Source organism: Callorhinchus milii, unplaced genomic scaffold, assembly GCF_018977255.1.
Source record: "Callorhinchus milii isolate IMCB2004 unplaced genomic scaffold, IMCB_Cmil_1.0 Scaffold8, whole genome shotgun sequence".
Taxonomy (NCBI): Eukaryota; Metazoa; Chordata; class Chondrichthyes; order Chimaeriformes; family Callorhinchidae; genus Callorhinchus; species Callorhinchus milii.
This window is the reverse complement of record NW_024704749.1, coordinates 4,896,707-4,918,690: the sequence shown is the minus strand read 5'-3', so window position 1 is coordinate 4,918,690 and position 21,984 is coordinate 4,896,707. Positions and strand designations below refer to the sequence as shown.

The 21,984-nt window shown below is 45.9% G+C and overlaps 3 protein-coding genes across 3 annotated transcripts in view; 2 read left to right on the top strand and 1 right to left on the bottom strand.

The window, feature by feature from the left end:
• srrm4 (serine/arginine repetitive matrix 4) overlaps window positions 1–1,301 on the top strand; it is an 87,711-nt gene extending 86,410 nt beyond the window's left edge. The window contains exon 14 of the mRNA XM_042337347.1: window positions 1,228–1,301. Within this exon, the coding sequence (XP_042193281.1) occupies window positions 1,228–1,301 (74 nt within the window). The remainder of the gene's footprint in view (window positions 1–1,227) is intronic.
• A 5,673-nt stretch (window positions 1,302–6,974) lies between these two features.
• On the top strand, window positions 6,975–13,406 carry hspb8 (heat shock protein b8). The gene is made up of 3 exons (XM_007899064.2): window positions 6,975–7,491; window positions 9,268–9,331; window positions 12,927–13,406. The coding sequence occupies exons 1-3, from the start codon at window positions 7,092–7,094 to the stop codon at window positions 13,099–13,101; spliced, it is 639 nt and encodes a 212-aa protein (XP_007897255.1). The 5' UTR covers window positions 6,975–7,091; the 3' UTR covers window positions 13,102–13,406.
• Window positions 13,407–15,945: 2,539 nt separating this feature from the next.
• On the bottom strand, window positions 15,946–20,193 carry si:dkey-1k23.3 (heat shock protein beta-1). Its single transcript, XM_007899066.2, has 3 exons — window positions 19,692–20,193; window positions 16,906–16,969; window positions 15,946–16,391 (listed from the first exon to the last, which is right to left on the bottom strand). Exons 1-3 carry the CDS (start codon window positions 20,059–20,061, stop codon window positions 16,121–16,123), a joined length of 705 nt encoding a protein of 234 aa, XP_007897257.2. The 5' UTR covers window positions 20,062–20,193; the 3' UTR covers window positions 15,946–16,120.
• Between the last annotated feature and the right edge of the window lie 1,791 nt (window positions 20,194–21,984).

Below are 21,984 nucleotides of genomic sequence, written 5' to 3'. Positions count from 1 at the left end.
GGTCCCTTCCGTGCCTAAAATCGGGGGCGGTGGGGTGGGGGGGAGGGTGTTGGGGGGTGGGAGGGGCGACCGTCTCGATTCCGAGACCGGAACCCCACCTTGTGCGGAACACGCAGTCCCTGCGCTCCGCAGTAAACCCTGAGAGGCACTTTGAGACGCTCTGCTGGCACGATAAGGCCGCTTCATCCAAATGCCCCTCAAGACTTGTCGCACACATACAGAGCCCCTCATTGAGGGTTAATACTAATCCTTGCACCTTATCATGTTCCTCGAGACATCTCGAATCACTTCACGGGATTTCACCGCGAGGTGCAGTGACTGGTCTGTTTGCAAGCAAACATGGCGGTCAATTTGCGTACGCCAGTGATGTCTCGGAGCGCTTTAGAGGGACAGGGTCGGGCCCCGAGCAAGGGAAAGGGGGAAAGTGGGGGAAGGTCAGCTGGTCACAGGCGCATTGCAAAAGTTAGGATGTGAGGTCGATGATGGAACAGCTACAAATTAAGCACAAAATTAATATGTAGCTTTCCCGTTGCTTGTCCAGCTAGGACCACCCTACCCATTAGAGCTTTGGCTTGCAGGGTTGACAGGAGGAGTGAGTGGGATGACTCCCTACACCCCCCCAGTGACTGGTCCGCCCTTCCAAGTCCTGCCAATGACAACGGACTCGTTTGGCTCAAGAACCGGTCTACGGAGACCACCACAGAGGGTTGACTCGAGTCCAAGGGTGTCAGCTTGGAACCACTTGCCTCCCTTACTCTCTCCCCCTCCCTCCCCCCCATTCTATACCTCCCCCACCCCCCTCCCCCCACACACACAAACCACCGGCAGAGGAGTCCATTTAACAGTATTGCAAAAAGAACATCTGAGGTGACCTACTTTCCCAGCACTTGCCCTGCGGAGACTCAGGGTGCAATGAACGGGCGCAAAAATAGACCGAGTGAGAAGTGCCACAGCACAACAGGTGCAGCGTCTATACTTAGGACATTTTTTTTAGACTTGGTCGCTGAGTTGCTGAATCAGATCATGTACAAGCACATCTGACATCCTCCTCCCATTCTCTCTCCCTCCTTCCCTCTGTCTGACCCTCCCTTCCTCTCTCCCTCCCTCCCAGCGATGACAAGTCAAAGTGCATCCAATTGCCCCCCTCTCCTCCCCCCGCACCCGGCCACTCACACCCCCACCTCACACCCCTCTCTCATACCTCTGTTCCGTCTGCTTTGACCGCAGCTATGAACGACGCAGTTGCCATAGGCAACGAGCATTGTTGGAGACTGGAACAGAAACTGCAGGTCTGGTTATAGCTTCACATTCCCAACTTAAAGCCAACTCAAATGCCGTTGAGAACCATTGATAGACAGTGGGATTATCCGACCTGGAATCGAGCCTGTTTTCACAGGAGCCTCACCCCTCTCGGAAATGTGTGCTCGTAACCCTTTTGATCCGTTGCCTTTGTTTATTAAGTGGTGGAGTCTGCTGCAGATCACGACATGCCGCGATCCGTTCTGCCTTCCCCCATCTCCGCGACATCGCCCGGCTACACCGCTGCCTCTCCCCCTCGAGCCGCCGAGCCCCTCACCCACGCATTCAGCAGATCCAGGCTTGACTACGCTAACACCTCCCCAACCCTACCCTACTCCCACTCTCCCCTCCCTCCCAGCTCAGGCTTACACGATCACAAGTTTGGTCTGGATGAGGAACACACTTTGGCCCATCCGATCTCATCCCTCCAGAACACCCACCCTTCCCTTCCGTCCGTGCATTGCCCCATCCCCCCCCCCCACCCCCCGCATCACTGCAACCCGCTGCTTTTTAAATGAGTCCCAGTGTCCTGGCCTCTATCATCTCTCCTGGCAACTTTGTTCCACGTGTTGATCACCCTCGATCACCCTCGGCGTAAAGAAAAACTTCCTGGTGTCTGCCCTGAAATTGCCGTTTGCAAACCTAAACCCGTGTCCCCTCGTTCTGCTGTCTTGATGCCTTGGTCTAGGTTTACTTTCTCACTCAGGCTTTGTAAAGCGCTTTGAGCCGTTCGTTCGTTGTCCATGTGAAAGGCGCCGTATAAATTCAGTTTGTTGTTGCTCGCGCCTTGGGATGTTTCAGCCTGATCAGACTCTACACCAAATCCAGGGAGTTTATTACCTTCTCTGAAGCAGAAGATTGTGGGTTCAAGCCCCAGGTCGGGACTTTGAATCACATCGTCTAAACTAACACTCCAATGCAGTGCTGGAAGTGTGTTGCATTGCCAGAGATGCCGTCCTTCATATGAGATGTTAAACTGAGGTCCCATCTGCCTGTTCAGGTGGATGTTAAAGATCCCATGACACTATTCGAAAAGAGTGCCAATTTTTTTTTAAAAAAAGAATAATTTGTTCACTCAGTCCACGACTGTGTGTGGCACTGTGTTTTTGCCCACAAAATATACAGTCAACTCACTTTACAGTATATTCCGTGAAGCGCTTTGAGACATCTCGAAGATGTGGTAAGGCGCTCTATCAAATGCAAGGATTATTATTACTATATTCCAAGGCCCAGCTCAGTTTCGTTTTATCTTTGATGTGCGCCTTTCAAATGCGTGTTGCAAAACAAACAATGTTAAAAGAGTTGAGCCAGAGCTCAGTTAGCAAATTGGCTTAGGGAGCACAATCCTGCCAATGCAAAGATCGCAAGCAGTGACAGTAATCTCGCAGGTGAATATAGAAAACCCTAATTGTCCTTCACCCTGTCTTAGTAACTTATTGATAGTCCTTTCCTTAGTTTGCGTTCCGCTGAATTTTATGTTTATTTAAAATCTGTCACCTAGAATTAGCGAATATACCAAAATATTGTCTGCTATAATTGTCGATCAATTGTATTTTCACTATGCACTGTACATACGTTTAATGACAGAGATCAAAACCGTTCCAATTATTTATTTAATATTTATTTGCCCTATTTATGACGTTATTTATTATAGATCTCGGCCTACGGGACTTGTATTTATGAATCTGCCCGTGCGTAACGTGAAAATAAATCCTCTCCGTTCTTAATATTTTTTTTTCTTCTTTCCGTAAGCGAAACATTTGTGGGACCGTCTTTGTGAGCATCTTAAGTAAAGTTTCCCCCAAAATATTGATGATTTGCGACACGATTTTCCCAGCCAGCGATGAATGGCAGCAGCTAAATAAATGACCACATTGGACACCGTTCTGTATTATTAATATAATTAGCTAGAATTATCAGTCCGATTTGCCAACAGCCAGTGTGTTGTGTATTCGTCAGGTCACAATCTAACCAAAATAGTAATTGTAAATGTTTTTAGGCGAGAAAAAAAAGTGAAACTGGGAGGAACAAGGAGCGTAGCAATGCACTGGTACGGAAATGGCCCTCAGTAATAAATCCTCATACCCGCTGTTTGCAGTAGAGTTGGAGGTTTTCTCTTGATATCTGTGAAGCAGCTCTTACGATCTCTCTCTCCTGTGAAAATAAGATACTATATTCTCCATGACATTAGTCTTCCTGATGTATTTAATTTGTGAGCTTGTAAAACAAATCTGTTCAAAATAAACATCCTGACTTGAATTTGCGGCTGGTTTTATTTCATGCCTGTTTGTCCCTCCCTCCCTCCCTCATTCCCTCATTCCCTCCCTCCCTCCCTCCCTCCCTCCCTCCCTCCCTCACTCACTCACTCACTCACTCACTCAATAAATACACTCACTCAAACATGTACACTCACACGCTCTCACTCACTCTCCTTTACTCACACTTATTCATACATACACACATATGCTCGCTCGCTCGCTCACATACATACATACATACACACATACACACACACACACATACATACACACACACACACATACACACACACACACAGATACATAGTTTAAGGCATTTTTAATTTGCATTCACCTACAAAGTGGAGTTGCCAGGGTCAATTGTCCCTTAAGAGTGAGTTGGGGAATCGATGAATTTTGTTGTCAGCTTGGATCTGAATCCCTCTCAAGCACAGTAATGTGAATCAGAAAATACGAGCGCCTTTGCTGTTTTCTACACAGTGGAGCCCTCCTGGAGTGAAACAAAGTGGCCATAAAAATATTGTTTTCAGAATCATTTTCCCTCGAAGATGTTGACAAAACGACAGTTAAATAGAACAACATAAATATAGACCTTTGCAAAACACAGCAGAGCCTGAATTTGGGCAAAGGCATGTTAAAGAGAGAGAGAGAGAGGGAGGGAGGGAGAGAGAAGCAGAACCCCAGTGAGGGGAGATTTGCAGGCAAGCAAAAACTCAAGCCAAACCCAAGCTGGAACCAAGGCATTTTTTTTAACATATAAAATGCTGGGGAAAATCTCTACCGGCCCCTAGGAATTCCGCAAGCAGTCATTTCAAAGTTCCCCATCAGTAAATTGGCCTTCCATAATAATAATAATAATCATAATAATAATAGTAATCGCAATTTCATCGGCAGTCTTTAAGCGGTCACCATTCAGCAGTTTCTATAGAAATTTAGACACACTTTGCAGATATTATTTGATAATTAAAGACCTAAAAAACATAAGAATTTCCGAGGCGAAAGAAGACCGAGGTCCATCTAGTTCGCCTTCTGCCATCCACGTCGTGTCACAAACTATACACTGTATCCTGAGATATCAGTAAGAACATAAGTATATTCATTCAATGACTATTACTTATTAGATTACTGCTTTCATGTGATTTTAATCATCCTAAGGTCTTTTGGGTGTGGGATAAAAATGGCATCTTTGAATTCAGTCCCCAGCAACTGACAATCCCTTAAAAGATACCCTGGGGCTGGGCTATTTGATCAGTCAAAATGTTTCATGGTGGGTGGATGAGCTAGGGACCCAGATTTGCGCACAGCTATGTTATTGCCCAGCTGCACAGCTGATAGTGGAATGTAAGCCATCTGTTCGGGTGATATTTCAGTCAGCCCCGCATTCCTTAGATAGTCAGTCAGTCGAGGTTTCGAATGAAAAGAACCGATCAATTTACTGGGCTTTATGAAGCCATCGTTCCTTCTTTATTCAATGCAAGAACTGCTACAAGTGCGTCTTGTCCGGCTGGCTCTCGCTTCCGAGTCAGAAAGGTTGTGGCTTCAAGCCTCACCATGTCGGGACTTGGTCTCAGCTGACGTTCCAATGCTGTGCTGTGGGGTGGGGTGGGGTGGGGTGGGAGGGCTGCACAGTCAGAGGTGCCGATTTTCAGATGAGACGTCAAACCGAGGTCCCGACTGCCTGTTCAGGCAGACGCTAAAGATCCCGCGTAAGATTTCGGCCACAAAATCCACACAAACCATTTTACAGTATATCCAGTAAAACACTTTGAGACTTCTTGACGAAGTGATGAGACACTATATCAATTGCAAGGATTATTATTAGTAGTAGTAGTATTATTACGTACCGATTTACTGTGGCGTCCTACATACTGTTTAACTATGGCACCGATACAGCGCTTTGCAGGATTTACTTGAAGGTGTAGTGACTGGGTACTTTGCAGGTGAACGAGGCAATTTACGCGAGGCGACGTCCCGCGGACAGCCATGAAGCGGACGGTCCATTTCGTTCATGGCCACGGGAAACCCTTCTCTTTTCAAGTAGCGCCATGGGATCTTTGATTAAATATTCGAGTGTAAAAATTCTCAATGGCGTACAAGAAAAAAAACCCTCTGTTTCCTTTCTTTTCTGGCTTGACCTTTCCCCTCCTTAGTCGCCTCCTCTCCATTTCCCTTCGGGTCAAAGCAACAGTACGATACAACAACCCCCCACCCCCCCCCCACCTCCCAACTCTTCGACAGATAAGACTCTCCTTATTAATAATTCTCCTCCAATGTGTAACCTAGTGATCACTACAAGCAATGCTCCTGATGCCTCTCACCCCCAACCCCTAACCCCAACCAAGCAGGGCAGAAAGGAACTTGATGTGTGGTCGAGAAGTCTCCATTGCTATTTACAGCCCTTCCGTCCCAGAGAATTTTCTGGTAATGATCTGTAACGATGACAGCGCAGAATACCAAGTAGGTGTCATGCAATTTGGAAGGAAGAGTTGGGATACGCCTGCATTCCTCAATGGAGCGGTCAGTCAGTCAATCAGTCCATCAAGACAAGTTGGGGGAGGTGAGTCAAGCTGTTTTTTCGGTCATCGGCATGAAATTGTTTACCAGATGACCACCCGAGTGATTTTTTTTTGTTGTCTTTTTTTGCTGCCCTAATTTCCGTCATTCGTAAAAGAAAAACAAGTGGGAGCGACAAGAAAGTTTGGCGCTGTGCAGGTTTGAGATGGGGAGAGAGGTGGTGGGGGGGTGGGGGAGAGAGCGAAGGGGGGGAAGGGGTGGAGATGGAGAGAGGGGGGTGAAGAGAGAGGGGGGGAAAGAGATAGAGAGGGAGGGAAAGAGAGTGGGGGGGAGGGAGATAAAGAGTGGGGGGCAAAGAGAGAGGGGGGGAGGGAGATAGAGTGGGGGGGAAAGAGAGAGGGAGAGGAGAGAGAGATGGGAGAGAGAAGGGGGAGGAGAGAAAAGTGGGAAGAGAGTGGGGGGTTAGAGAGAGAGGGGGTTAGAGGGGTGGGGGGGGGGAAGGGAGAGAGCGAGAGAGGAAGGAGAGGGTGACAGAAGAGTTTATTATGAATCAAATATTTCTGATCAGTGACAAGTTGAGAGGAGGAGGTGAGGAGGTAAACAGCAAGCGGTGACTGGGGTGGCTTTAAATAGCCACAGAAGTAAGGGAGAGAGAGCGGGGGGGAGAGAGAGGTTGGGCTATTGTGGATTGGGAAAACGAGCATAACTAAACATGGGCATCGCACGTAAGAGAGGGTTTGACTCGACTCTGCCTGCGGCTGTCATCTCCAGCGAATAGAGAGAAAGAGAAAGAGAGAGATGGATTTCCATTGCTCACAAGTTTCAGAGAATTGGAGATGACAAAGTGGGCAAACTCCTAACTCCCTCCCTCCCTCCCCCTCCAAAAAATGAGCTTATAAATAGCAGGGACCTGTCTTCTCTCACTCTGGCAGAAGTTCTCAATGCAAAACAAAGTTTGATCTGTGCTTGTGGTGTGAGGATCTCTCTCTCTCTCTCTCTCTCTCTTAAGCTTAGTTGGAGATGGCAGAAAGTCAAGCTCCTTTCTCTTGTCAGATCCCGGGGAGACATAGGAGCAATAGAGACCCTTTCAGGGAACCTGGCTTGACCTCTCGTTTTTTGGATGATGAGTTCGCTTTCCCCGACCACTTCACAGCCGACTGGCCCGACTGGGCTCGACCCAGGCTCACCTCCACCTGGCCAGGACCCTTGAGAACTTCCTTCAATGGTCCCAACAGAGAACCGCAAGCCACCTATTCCCCGTCGCCTCCTCAGTACTCGGCTCGCTACATGGGTTACCCAGAGTCCAAGAGCCAGACCAGCCTCACCCCAGGGGAACCTTGGAAAGTGTGTGTCAACGTGCAGAGCTTCAGACCCGAGGAGATCACAGTGAAAACCAGAGACGGTTTTGTGGAGATCTCAGGTCAGTCAAGTCAAATCAGTCAGTCCTTTCCACCGGTAGTGGCCAACCAACCAAATCCATGGTTCTTGATTGAATATTTATTATAATAATAATATTAATATTCATAATAATCCTTGATTTGATTAGAGAGCCTTATCACGGAATGTACCGTAAAGTGAATTGACTGTGTATTTTCCGGGCGAAACGCAGCAGCCAATTGCGCACAACAGCGTCCCCACAAACTGGATTGAGTGACCAATTTTATCTTTTTTTGGGGGGAGGGATTAACTGTCCTAACTGCTGTGCTACAGGACTTCATTTCTTGATTGAATATTCCTTGATTTATGGCGCTTTTTTGATCGGCCAAGAAAATAAATGTAGCTTGGTTGAATATTTCTTTCTTTAAGGCGTAAATCTGTTGCTATTTTGTTATTTCCGTGATTATTTTGTTGGCAGGTCAAAAAATGTTGCGCTTACACCTGCTTTGGTCTTTCACGCCCCAGGCTGTTTGTGTCGGACTTTGAGGTGGGCAAATTGGTTTCTGCCCTGGCCTATAAAAAATATACAGTCACGACAACTCCTTTGGTCATTGGCATTCATGGCTCTTTTGTGTGTGTGTGTGTGTGTGTGTGTGGTGGGGGGGAGAGTGGGGGCTGCTCAGAAATAGGCTGCCACGCTAACCCACAAAACTCACGGTCAATGTACTTCACAGTAAGATCCTGCCAAGTGCTTTGCGACATCCTAAGGCACTGTCCCAAAATGTAATAATCTATTTTTATTTCGATGGACAGATCAGACAGGCATCGGGGATTACAGTCCAACACCATCTGCTCTCTCCCACACCTCCCCTCCCATTCCCCCCCAACCCCCAAAACAAAACCAGACTGACTGGAATCCTTACAATGCTCAAAAATTAGTATACAATATGGGAAACAAAATCGAGACTCGAGTTGGTGTTATGTAGCCGATCGATTGAAGGATGCTACTACACCACAACAACCTGGTTGATGTTGCGCCCTTCACGTGGATAATATCTCGGGGCGCTTATATCAATTTAAGTTGTTGTCGTTGTTGATTTGGGGGTAGGGGAATCCGCCCATTGGAATTCTACAGAAAATAACAATGATAACAATCCTTTCATTTGATACAGCGCCTTATCACGTCGTTGAGACGTCTCAAAGCACCTCACAGAGTATATTTTAAAGCGAATTGACTGCGTAGCAATTTCTCTCTCGCTCTTGTCACACTTCTCAAGGAAAAAGACCAGCAAAACAAAGAGAAAAGCTTTGAGGTGCTCCTGATTTGAAAGGCAAGGGTTGTTGTGAAGACTGTATTGTATGGTTGTGCAAGAGGCAAAGTGTCCAGATTTAAAGGGAGACTGCGATGGTGGATTCCAATGGGAATAAGCTTGATGCACATATCAGAGGGCAGTGTGTGGGTCGGTGGCTGGCTTTGAAATGGGAATTATGTCTGCAGTGGTGTCAGGAAGTTAGATGGGGATAGTGCACATAAGTACAGAAATAGACAGGCGCCTTAGTGATGTATAATAATAGATGATGGAAAACCTACACGTCAAAAATAAGTCTCTTGTTACTGAGGGGAGTGGAACGCAGTTCTACAGTACTTTTTCCCCCACCTTAACTCCAGTTAAGAATGGCTCACGCAGTTTGGTTCAGGCAACTGAGCAGATATTCAAGTGATACACTTGGATCCTGACTGATGGCAGTAAGTTTGATCGTGTGTTTCACTCACCCTTTGGGTTTGACGATCCGCTATTTTTCTCTCTCTTTTCTCCAGGGAAACACGAAGAGAAACAGGAGGAAGGCGGGATCGTGTCAAAAAACTTCACCAAAAAGATCCAGTGAGTAACAGTTCTTTTTTATTGTTTGTCGGTTTCAGTGGCCATTGACAGTGAAAGAGAGAGAGAGAGAGACACACACAGACACATACACACATCGATTGAGAAATTTAACAAGAGAGGGAGAGAGAGTTATTTGAACCCGCAGACAATGTCTCACTTGAATATCTTTTTCTTTTTTGTTGTAAAAAATACATGTTGTTTTTAATCTCCTTGCGTGTGGCGATGTAAAAGCTCTTGCCTCTGCAAAAGAGATCTCTAACATTAAAGCCGAGAATTTCAATGAACTCCACTGGATTAGACAGAGAGTTCTTGGCAGCAGTGACGAAGCTTAAATCCAGACCTTATTTGGGGATATAGTCGACTGTTGCTGTCTCATAAATCCCCCCCCATAATAAACCCTCCACCGACGATTTTCCATGAAACTTGCTCTTAAAATACCTGATCTGCCTGTTTTATTACTGTTTTAAAAGAAAAGGAAACTTTTAATAATCATAATTATCAACTTTTCTTTTAGAAGAATAAAATACGTAATAATAACAATAAAAGGGGCTAATAATCACCCTAACCGCCCCACAAAAAACGCTGTTTACCACGCCTCTGTTTACCTAGCAGTAAGTAGGAACAAGGGGTGGTAAATCGATTGGCAAATGGCTGTAGTGTTTCGCCCACAGAATACACAGTCAATCCATTTTAAGGTAATTCTGTGAGGTGTCTTTGAAGCTTTGAGACGTCTTAACAGTTTGAGACCCTATCACCCTCATCCTCGTCCAGCTCCACTGGCTCCCCATCCCCCAGGGGATACAGTTCACCTTCCTCATCCTCACTTTTAAAGCCTTCTGAGGCTTTGCTCCTCCATACCTGTGTGACCTGATAACTCTGTATAGACCCCCTTGTCCACTTCACCCGCTCATCGGGCTCCGGACTCCTCCACGTCCCCCGCCCAGCCCGCCACACCATCGGCAGTCAGTCGGGCCTTCAGCCTTTCTGCCCCCACCCTTTGAAACTCCATCCCAAAGTGCCTTCGCCTCAACCCCCCCACCCTCCCAACCCCCACTTCCCTCGCCTCCTTCAAGGCCTGTCCCAAGGCCCTTTTCTCTCTATCACATCATCACTCACGACATCTCAGAGCGCTCCACAGGATAGATTGCAAAGCGAGGTGGCTGTGTGTATCTACATCAGTGAAAGCAGCAGCTAGTTTGCCCTTAGCAATGTCCCACCAACAGCCGGGGAGTGAGTGACCCAATTTTATTTTGGGGGGGTGGGGGGAATTGTTGGCCAGTACATTGGGAGAATGAAAAGAGAATAGAGTTTCTAATAGTGCCTTGGGATCTTTAATGTCCACCTGAACATGCAGATGGGACCTTGGGTTTACACATCTCTTCTGAAGGAAAGATGTAATCCCTACAGATGATACCGTGTCATATGGAAATTATATTAATTATGTATTATGGGCTGTTTGTGGCTGAATTTGCACTCCATGGCGTTATCCTAGTTACGTAAATGAAGGTTGTTGTCGTTGTATTATGGGTCGTTTCTGGTAATAACGCTGAGAATGCGTCTGTTGGTGTTTCATGGTGAAGTTTTTGTCAGATCTGTTTCATGAAGGGGGTGGGGGGGTGGGGGGGTGGGGGGTGGGAAGGGGGAGGCAGGCAGGAAGAGAAGAGAAAGTGCTAGAGGGATGCCAGATGAGTCCTCCGCTATATTTATCACACTAGCCTCATGCCGTAGTCATGGGACACTCAGCGTCAACAGTATTGACATCACATGTTGTGTGTTTGTAAAGGTAAACATTTTGCAAGTTCAACTTTGCCTTGGGAGCTTTAATAAGTTACTAGGGTCAGAATTCACTTGGCTTTGGAATTCAGCCACTGAAATGCAGGACTCACACAGGAGAAAAAAGTAAATGGAACCTGGGGAGGAACACATCCAGCGATCAGCACTTGCTAATTCTGCTACTTATCCTCAATTTTCCTTCATAAAGCAAATACATTATTTTCCTGTTCCTCAGCCTTCCTATTTCTCATTCACGCATTCGATAGCTAAGGTGTACACTGTACAGTGAGTAGCTTTTTAAAGATGTTTTAAGGTTCATGGAACAAAAGAGGAATTAAGATGAGGCATTGAAAGATGAATTAGGATAAAAAGTAGAAGGTCATCAGTAATTGCATCAATAATGGTCTGAAATGGACTCTGACTATAGACAATGGGGTTTCATGTTGTCCTGTTATGGATTCTCTGTTATTCTTATTGTTCATAAACCGTAAGGAAGAGTTCGGTACAGCTTGCAAAGCTTCATCTTGGTTGACAACATCATGCTACGTGTCCAGGTCAGGTTTACGTGTTTAAGTGTAAAGGAGATTGTATTTGCAGGGAAATGGATGAATTATGCAAATAATTATTACAATAATCCTTGCATTTGATATAGCGCCTTATCATGTCTTCGAGACATCTCAAAGCGCATCATAGAATATACCGTAAAGTAAATTGACTGTATATTTTGTGGACGAAAACAGCTTTGGGATGTCCCCTTGCATGAAAAAGCACTGTACCAAATGTAAGGATTATTATGGAACAGAAGACGCAAAGAATAAAGGGGTTTAAAGTCTGTTTTCCTGACCCTGAGCTATATTACTCCTTTTAATAAATTCTTAGTAAATGTGTCATCTGTTGCTGTGAGACTATTGCGCTACAAACGTAATTGTTTACTTTGCCTCTCCAATTCTGCGGAGTTCAAAGTAAATGCCATTGTATTTACTTGTAACTTGCATTGGTGGGGGTGGGGGGGGTGGGGGGGAATGCAATAGTTAGCAACATCATTCATTGAGAGTGATTCGATCGCTAACAGACAATCCTGTGATGAATGCCAGTAGCTTTATCTTACTGCGAGCAGAGATGCTGCTCAATACCTGGAGGTTCTTCGTTAGTTAATCCAAGTCTCCGCTTGTTAACCCCATTGTGAAGCCCTTTGTTTTTTTTGTGACCACATCGACAGAAGTTAGCAGATCATTTTTTTCCACAACAAATATACAATTAACTAAATTATATAATATTAATATAATATGTTATACAATGAGATAAATTTACAATAAGATAATGTAACTAAAACGGCTGCCGATTTCGCCCACAAAAACGCACAGTCACCGTATTTTACAGTGAATCCTGTGAAGCACTTTGGGACGTCCTCCCGATGTGAAAGGCGCTCTACCAAACATAAGGATTAATACCATATCAAGTGCAAAGGAACCTTATGTTTCCACCCACTATTATCAGCGAGATCAAAATCAGCATCGTTTGTTTTTTAACTTGGACGTAGAATATTTTTCCAAAGTGGTTGACATTTTTGATGTGAAAAAAAGATGTGGTCACTCAATCCACGACTGTTTGCGGGACCCTGCTGTGCGCAATTGGCTCCCGCGTTTCGCCCACAAAGTACACAGTCAATTCACTTTACAATATATCCTGTGAAGCGCTTTGAGACGTCTCAATGACGTGATGAAACTCTGTATCAAATGCGAGGATCATTAATATTATTATTATAAAACGGATCAAAGGTAATGACGTTTTTCAATGCCGGTGTTTGTCTGTCGTCCCGCAGGCTGCCGATGGAAGTGAACGCTGTGACTGTCTTTGCGTCCTTGTCCCCCGAAGGAGTTTTAATCATCGAAGCCCCCCCTGTGAGACCACCCTCCTACCTGTACGGGGATGAATGCATGGCCGTGGACCGAGAAGGAAGTGAGTTCGAAAACCAGGAACAGACCGTTTCATCTTAATCCCAGTTTTGCCACAAAGTCACACGTCGTTCGAAAACAAGTTCTATGTGTATTACTTTTTGTAACAAAGATTGTATATAAGTCATTATTTGTTTACTTTGATACTTCAGGATGGTCTTATGGAAGATATTGATTCGTTTTGGTCTAATTTGTATATGAGACGAGGACTGTATATTGATCAGGGCTTTTTTTTTGGCAGTAAAAACCATGTGTTTCCATGCCTGGCAGAGCAGAATGGGCTCTATCGATCCTTCTGTAAAAGTGCCTTATTTGTTGATTTTAAATAAAATGCGGTTTGAAAATGTTCTCTCTCTCTGTCTCTCTCTCTCTCTGTCTCTCTCTCTCTCTCTCTCTCTGTCTGTCTCTCTCCGTCAATGAAGCCTAAATCATTAGAAAGATCATCTTAAACCGCCACGTGGAGTCCCATAGCGTATTGGTGACGGTGCTCGCCTCGCTGGCGAGAGGACACAGGTTTGATTCCCGGGCGGGGCGAAACCTTAGCCAAGGTTCCTTATTCCCACAGTCCTCTGTTTAACCCAGCAGTAGATAAGAACCCGGTTATTAGTTGATAATATCTTTCCCGGGGGGGGGGGGGGTTGGGTAACAATCCCTCAAAATAAAATTGATCACTCAAAACACAACTCTTTTTATATAAATGCAAGTCGTTGTTGTTGCGGTTGGGAAATGCCTTGAGGTTCCTAACACCCCTGACCTGATCCCAGCCCCACTTTTGCTGCTCATCACCACTTATCCCGGAGAACACACAAAAGGACAAACTACAGACTTGTGTTCCACTTAAATCAGGGAAAAGATGCATTCGGCCTCTGATTACCACTGTCATCCACTGGAAATGATGTGACAGACACACTGAGGCACTGGGAGTGAGAAGCAATTGCTTTCAATTCAATTCAACATATTTTCCAATGTAACGCCTCAAAATAAAATAGATTTGAATTGCATGGGTTTTGGAGGAACTGCTGATTTTGGTGAGTAGATTTCTCTTCCCACTTAAAGCTTATAGTGAAAGGAATATGTATTTCCATATAGACAAGAATACAATCTTGTCACCCACATTAAACACCACGACAAATTACATTTGTAAACAGCGCCTTTCAGGTCGGGAGGACATCCCAAGGCGCTGGACAGTCAAGGATTTGGCCCCGGGCTGGAGGTTGGGATCAGGAGAGGTGGAGGCTAGGGGTAGGAGGGTGACCATAGGTGCGGTCGAAGAGGAGGGTCTTGAGACACCTTGAAGGAGGGAAGGGGAGAGGTGAACGGGCTGTGGGATAAAGTTCAGAAGGGTGGGGGCAGAAAGGATGAGAGCCCGACCTGCCGATGGTGGAGCGGGCCAGGTGGGGGACATGGAGCAGGTCTGTATGGAGTTAGCAGGTCACAGAGGTAGGAAGGAGCTAAGTGTGGAGTGTTCGAGGGAAGCTTAGAGGATTTGCTGAGCCTGACAGTGTGAAGGAAGGAAACCATTGGCAGATATACAGCACATCAAGATAAAAATTCTATCTAATTGACAAGTTCTGGGACTGGAAACTTGAAGGTAATTATATAATAATAATATAATAATAATCCTTGCATTTGATATAGCACCTGATCACGCCTTCTAGACATCTCAAAGCGCTTCACAGAATATACTGTCAAGTAAATTAACTGTATATTTTGTGGGCGAAATGCGGCAGCCAATTGCGTACAGCAGCGTCCCACAAACAGTCATGGATTGAAGTGACCAAATTATTACTGCTATTGTTTTCTTGAGGGATTATTATCAGGCGCGTGGAGTAAGGAAACTTGCCCAAGGTTTCACCCTGCCGGGAATCGAACCCAGGTCTCGCGCTTGACCCACATTGAATCAGAGCTCTTAATATATTCAGCAATCTCACGATTTGCTTGGCTGGACGCTGGAGCAAAAATAAATTGAACGGTTGGCGTTAAACAATGAAAGGTCACTTTCAGCCTTGATATACATTGCAATTTATATGTGAAAAAGCTTCTAAGCTACTTTTATTTCTCAAAGGAACAGCGTAATGGCAGTATTTATCCGGTGTAGATTGACGTTTATCGGAGATGGGAACGCATTCAGATGGAAAATGCTGCACTTTCTATTATACGCCTGGTGTTTTATGATTCCGAAAGGAGGCGACGCAGGGGCTGACAGAGGATCACGTGGGAAAATCGTCAATTTGTATTCACCGCGACTGACATTTCAGGTTGCAGTGTTTACATAAGTAAAAGGAGGGAGGCTGTAGATTGCTGTTAAAGAGAAACTTACTCGTGAAAACTCGTCAGGTTGGCTTCTCGTCAGTGGCAAATCAAATGATCACTTCCTTTAACTGCGCAACAAGGTGCTCTAAGAAAGTCTAGGACTGCAGAGCAATTGGCCCATCGAAACCCAAAGCAATTGATAATAATTGCCACCAGTTGTGAGGCTTTCTGTATACTTAAAACAGGTAACTGTAGGGTATGTGGTTAGAGCGCTCGCTTTGTGAGTGAGGACCTGGGTTCGATTCCCAGGCAGGGCGAAGAGTTGGGCAAGTTTCCTTACTCCACTCGCTTCTGTTTACCCAGCGGTAAGTAGGAACCTGGTCGTTAGTCGATTGGCGGATTGCTTCTCCGAGGGAAATTAAAAAATAAATTTGAAAAAAAAATGACAGTAATAATAATTAGTTCACTCGATCCACGACTGTTTGTGGGACACTGTCGCGCGCAATTGACTGCCGCATTCTTTGTAAGTTTCTTTTAAGAAACTACAGACAAACCTCGCTCTGAAAAGTCTCATCGATAGGACCCATCTGTGAATTCTGCTCCACCTATCGTCCCGTTAAGACAAAGTCACAGTTTGGTCGGAATTGCTTTATTCTATCGTAGCAAGATACACATTGCTCTCGTTTACAGTCTCCGGTACATTAAGCACGGGATATGGTTTGATCATGCGTTAACTTCGCTAAAGCATCTCTTACTTCACACAAGACAAATCGGCGGAGACTCTTGCCCTGAATTCGGTCAGTGGCGCTCAGACCGAGCCTGGGGTCTTTTCCTGCTCTGGTTTCTCTGTGGCTACCTCTTCCTCTCTGACCTGTTCCTGCCCCACTTCCTTCTCTTGCCTCACTTCCCTCTTGTCCTCCTGGTCCTTCTCAGCCGCGGGCTTCACCTCTGTCTGAACGGGGATGACAAACTCCACAGGAGCCTTGAGAGTCGGCTTGGGGAGAGGAGCCTCGATGGTAAGGATTCCATCGGACGTCAAGAATGAGTTCACTGCCAACAGGTCTGCTTCCGAAGGGAGCCTGTGATCACGTAACAGGAGGTGAAATTAATTAGGTTTTGTTCAGTCAAATGCCCATCCTGGATCCCACAAGATCTCTAAATGGGTCAGCCTGGCGCAGTGGGTAGCGCTCTGGCTTCCGAGTCAGAGAGTCATGGGTTCAAGCCCCCACGTCTGGGACTTGGAATCACATAGTCTAAGCTGACGCTCCATTACAGTACTGGGGGGAGGGGGTCAGTGCACCTTACAGTCCCTGCACTTTACAGTATATCACGGGAAGCAATTTGAGACATCTCGACGACGTGATAAGACGCTGAATCAAATGCGAGGATTATTATTATTATTATTATTATTATTATGATTATTATTAAATTTCACTTCTTTTCATGTTTGACATCGCTATTGTTTGCTGGCATTGTGAATTTTGTAAAGCGCTCAAATAATGATTGAATTTAAATCCCAATTTTCTAGCGCTTCGAGTCTCTAACCTGCATGAGGGTAAATACATGCAAGTCGTTGTTGTTGTTGTTACTCACTTATATTTTCTGATAAAACTGCGCGAAATAAATCCATGTCGATCTGGTCTTTCTTCATGTTTCCCTGCGAAGCAAAAGCATTTAATCTAAGTACAGTACATGAACTGTTTCCCAGGTGTATTAGGAAGATGGATACCGAATAAAGACAATTGATTTACCATTAGATTGGAGAGCAGTTCACGGTCTCTGCTGACAAAGCATCGAATAGCTATTTACAACTCGACGCAGAGAAGTCAGAGCTTCGATGCGAACACAAGCGTTTCCAATAAACATGGCATAAAACATATAACACAATATAATACTCCTCGCATTTGATACAGCGCCTTATCGCGTCTCAAAGCGCTTCGCACAATATGCTGTAACATGAATTGACGCTCCAGTACGGAGCTGGGGTGAACGTTGAGGTGTCGGAGGTGCTGTCCTTTGGATGAGACGCGTAGAGAAAAAAACATGGGGGTGACAGGTCTACGCGGACAACTTGTACATACAATATATTCCCAGATCTTGGATCAACTGGTAATGGCACCATCTAGTGTTCGAGATGTACAGGGCACATACTGACATCCCCAAAGCATTTGAAAATGCCTGTGGCATCGAACATAACATAACATGTAGGAGCAGGAGGAGGCCATTCGGCCCTTCGAGTCTGCCCCGTCATTCAATCATAGCTGATCTTCTAATCTAACTCCAGCTAATAACCTGACCCCGCCTTATCCCCATATCACTTAATCCCTTTTGCCATAAGAAATATATCTATCTCAGTCTTGAATATGTTCCAGGACTGAGCGTCAACAGCCCTTTGGGGTAGTGAGTTCCATACATTCACTGCCCTTTGAGTGAAGAAGTTCTTCCTCAACTCAGTGCGAAAGGGCTGCCTCTGATTTTAAGGTTGTGACCCCTGGTTTTAGTTTCTCCAACCGGGGAAACAATCTCCCACTATCTACTCTATCATGCCTTTTGATGATCTTATAGGTTTCTATAAGATCTCCTCTAATTCTTCTATATTCTAGAGAATATAGGCCCAAATTGGTCAGCCTATCCTCGTAACTATCTATCTATCGGTACCCAGTCACTGCACCTCACAGGAGATGCTATGAAGCGCTTTGAGACGTGAAGGTTCTGTATCAAATGCAAGGATTATTATTATTATTGGTTATTGTATCTGCTACTGGCATTTATCCGCCCTCGGATCATGTGTTATTGGTAACGGCAGCAGCACTCCTAACTTGTCAATAAGCGGAGATGATTGAAGTTGGTCACGAAAGCCATTTCCTGACACTGATTTAATAATAATAATATATAATAATAATTATAATTTCCACCGTAGTCGCCCACAGCACATACGCTGTGAGCTCAATGTCCCTGCGTTATTCATTGGGCACTTACAAGGCAAGATAATTGCTCCGTGGAATGAAAACATCTTTGCTTTATTACAAAATAATAATAATAATAATAATAATCCCTGCATTTGATACAACTCCTTAAGGTATCGCTGAGACAACTTAAAGCGCCTTACGTGATTCATTGTAGTGCGCAGTGACTGTGTGTTTTGTAGGTGAATGTGGCAGCTGGTTCGCATGTCCCACAAACAGCCGTGATGTGAATGACCTGTATTTTTTATTTAGGCGAGGGGGGAGGAATTCTCGGGTCCGATTGTTCAACTGTTTCAGTGCAAAAAAAGTCTATGGTTTTTCAAACATCTGCCCTCAGAAGTTTCAGGGAAGAAATAAAAGTTAATATCTCTTCCGTCTTGAACTTCTGAGATGGGAATGATTCTGGCGAACTTCTCTGTTTGCTTCTGGGAGATACTGAATTTTGGAAGGTTCCTTTCGATCGAGTCAAAATAATAATCATAATAACCCTTGCATTTGATCCCGCGCCTCATCACGTCTTCGAGACGTCCCAAAGTGCTTCAAAGAATACACTGTAAGGGGATTAACTGTATATTTTGTGGGCGAAACGAGTCGTCGAAAGAATGTGGACACCAAAGTCTTCGGGATTACGCGAGATATATTTAGACTGGAGACTCATTCCAGTCCCTTTGCGAATGGATCAGAACAGCCCACACTTCACTGATGTTCCCACTGTCTCTGTTTCTAAAGAGAAGGGGATGCAAAGCTATTGTGGTGCTCCACTGCGCTGGACTGCAGAGACCAGGGTCACGGAACACAGCCTTCCTCAAAGGGACTGAGAGGGTGGATACGCAGCAGATAGACAACAGTCTCTCTCATTTACCCCTGGAGTAAAGAGCTACACGGAATCATCAAAATTACAGCAGTCACCGCCACCATCCTATGCTGGTGTTATCTTTTCCACCGCACCGATCTATTCATCTGTTGATCTATTCGGATGAGACGTTAAACCGAGGTCCCGTCTTCCTGCTCGGGTGGACGTTAAAGCTCCCGCGGCGCTATCAGAAAGGAGAAGGGAGATTCTCTCTCCCGGATTCCGGGCCGATAATCCCCCTCCCCCAAGTAAAAATTGGTCACCCGCTCCACGACTTGGTTTAACGTAACATCCGAAGATATTTCACCCGCAAAATACACAGTCAATTCACTTTACAGTATATCCTGCGAAGCGCTTTGAGACATCTCGAAGACGTGATAAGGCGCTGAATCAAATGCCAGGATTATTATTATTATTATTATTATTATTTATTATTAAATTAAATGCGAGGAGGCTTGATATAAGGAAAGGGAAGAGAGGGAGCGCGACTTAGGAAAGATACCGATCCGTAAGAGTTGCTAATTTGTCGAGAGGGTGTGAAAGTTGGAGAGGGGACGTACCTGAGATCTCCACGGAGCCATCGTTCGCTTTCACCTGGATCTCCTCTGGAGCGAAATGCTTAACGTTGAGACTGATCCTCCACCTGTCTGAGGTCTGCTGGACTTCGGACAGCCCCCCACTGAGCCGCCCGTAAGGGAAGGTGGGGGGACACTGACCAGAAAGGGCCCTAGCCGCCGGGTAGGGGGGTGCGAAGCCTCCCGCCCAGCTCGGCCCGAGTCGTTTCTCCACCCACTCCATCCATTCCCTCGCCGCGGGTTCTTCGGGGAAGGGAGGCAGCCCGAAATCCTGGTCGAAAAGCCGGCTCGGGAAACGGCAGTTACCGAAGGGATCCCATCGAAGCCAACTGGAGTGAATTGGATGCTCGGACATTTTTGTGTGTGGGAGCGGCGGTGTGGGGTGGGGGCAGAGAGAGAGAGAGAGAGAGAGGACTTTGATCGAGTTGACCAAATAGTCACAGCTCAAGTTGCTGAGGTTCGTTACAATGCAGTGTCACCACATCTTGACTGTATTTATACATCCAGCCCATTGCTTGATCGCTGATAAATGGTCCCACAATTTGACACCAGGATCAGGATTGGCACTGTCCAACTGGTCTGCACAACGACAAAGGCATTTGCAATGACTTCAGCTGTTAAACTTAGAGAGCTGACTTAGAGGAAGGCATCAATTTATAAATAGCACGTACAGTCACCATCCCCTGACATTGTCACTCGTATAATAATAATGAGATGATAATCCTTGCGTTTTGATGTATAGCGCTTTATCATCTCAAAGCGCTTCACAGTATATATTGTAAAGTGCAGTCACTGTGTATTTTGGGGGTGAAACGCGGCAGCCAATTGCCCACAGCAGCGTCCCACAAACAGCCGTGGATCGAGTGCGCGCGTTATTTTTTGAGGGATTATTACCCCCGGAAAGCGATACGCCCATCGACGAACAACTAGGTTCCAACTTATTGCTGGGTAAACAGAGGCGTGTGGAGTAAGGAAAATCGTCTAAGTTTTGCGCCCCGCCCGGGAATCGAACCCGGGTCCTCTCGCTCGCCAGGCGAGTGCTCTAACCGCTACGCTGCAGAAAAATTGTGGGTCTTTGGATGGTCGTGCAGGAAGCTGAGCTAGACTTGAAGACTACATAATAAGCCTCCTTGCTCCCCCTGTTTTATCTTATTATCTTATTCACGTAACTTTTTTAAAGTATTATACGGTCTAATTATTTATTTATCCCATTCCAACTCCGATCAGTTTGCAAGTCAGGCCTTCTCTCCCACCTGACAAATTTGCTAGTCACGTTCGTTCCTTGTTAAAGTAAAGCCACTCAAAGCTGCGTCCCCTTTCATTTGCTCGATTGGTCAAGATGATGAGATTCTGCCTCTTAAATAATTGAATGCTGAGTGGCAGCCCGCTTAACATGGAACTCGTTCTACCACAGCCTGCTCGGAGCAGGACTCCACCAGGTCAGTTATAAGTTACGTGGACACATCCCAGTTTAGTCACTCATCTGGGCAAGCGAGGGGAAAATACCAGCGTTAATAACCAGAATAACCGTGCGCTCGCAACATGGCTGCACGTTTCCGGGTAATGACCACAACACGGTGCAGTTACTGGTATCGGACATTGTTACACTCGACTTATCTGCATCAGAAAGCAGTGGGAAGGGGTGGGTGGGGAAGGGGGTAACAGGACTTTGTGAACGCCTTGCGCTAACAGCCACTGTGTGTTGACAGAGATTCCAGATGCATGAATTATTACTCAGTTCCTTTAATATCCCCAAATTGCATTCTCGGAATATCAAACCCACGGCAACCCATTTACAAAGCATTACTGCCAGCTTCTCATCAAGGTGATGGATGCGAGTGCCGGAGAAACGGAATATGTTTGCACTGTAGGGAGCTTTCCTCTGCGTTAAGCATTCCCGGGGTCAGGCACAGTGTGGTTGGATTCCAAGCAAGTCTCCCTCTCCTTCCCCAATGGCCACGCCTTCCGCTTCTCACTCCGACTGCCGCAGCGACAAAAAACGTCAACAACAGCGTGCATTTATATCGCGCCCTTCACACGAGGCAGTGTCTCGGAGCACTTAACAGTGGCGGAGCACGGTGGGGGGGTGGGAGGTGACCATCAGCCCGGTCGAAGGGGAAGGTCTTCAGTCGAGATCTGAAAGAGCGGATGGAGGGGACAAGATGGAGGAACGGAGGGAGAGCGTTCCGAAGCTGTAGTGACTGCTGAAAGTGCAGCCGCTGATGGTTCCTCACGGTGAGGGTGTAAGTCCCCCAATTTGGTGAAGTTTAACACTGAA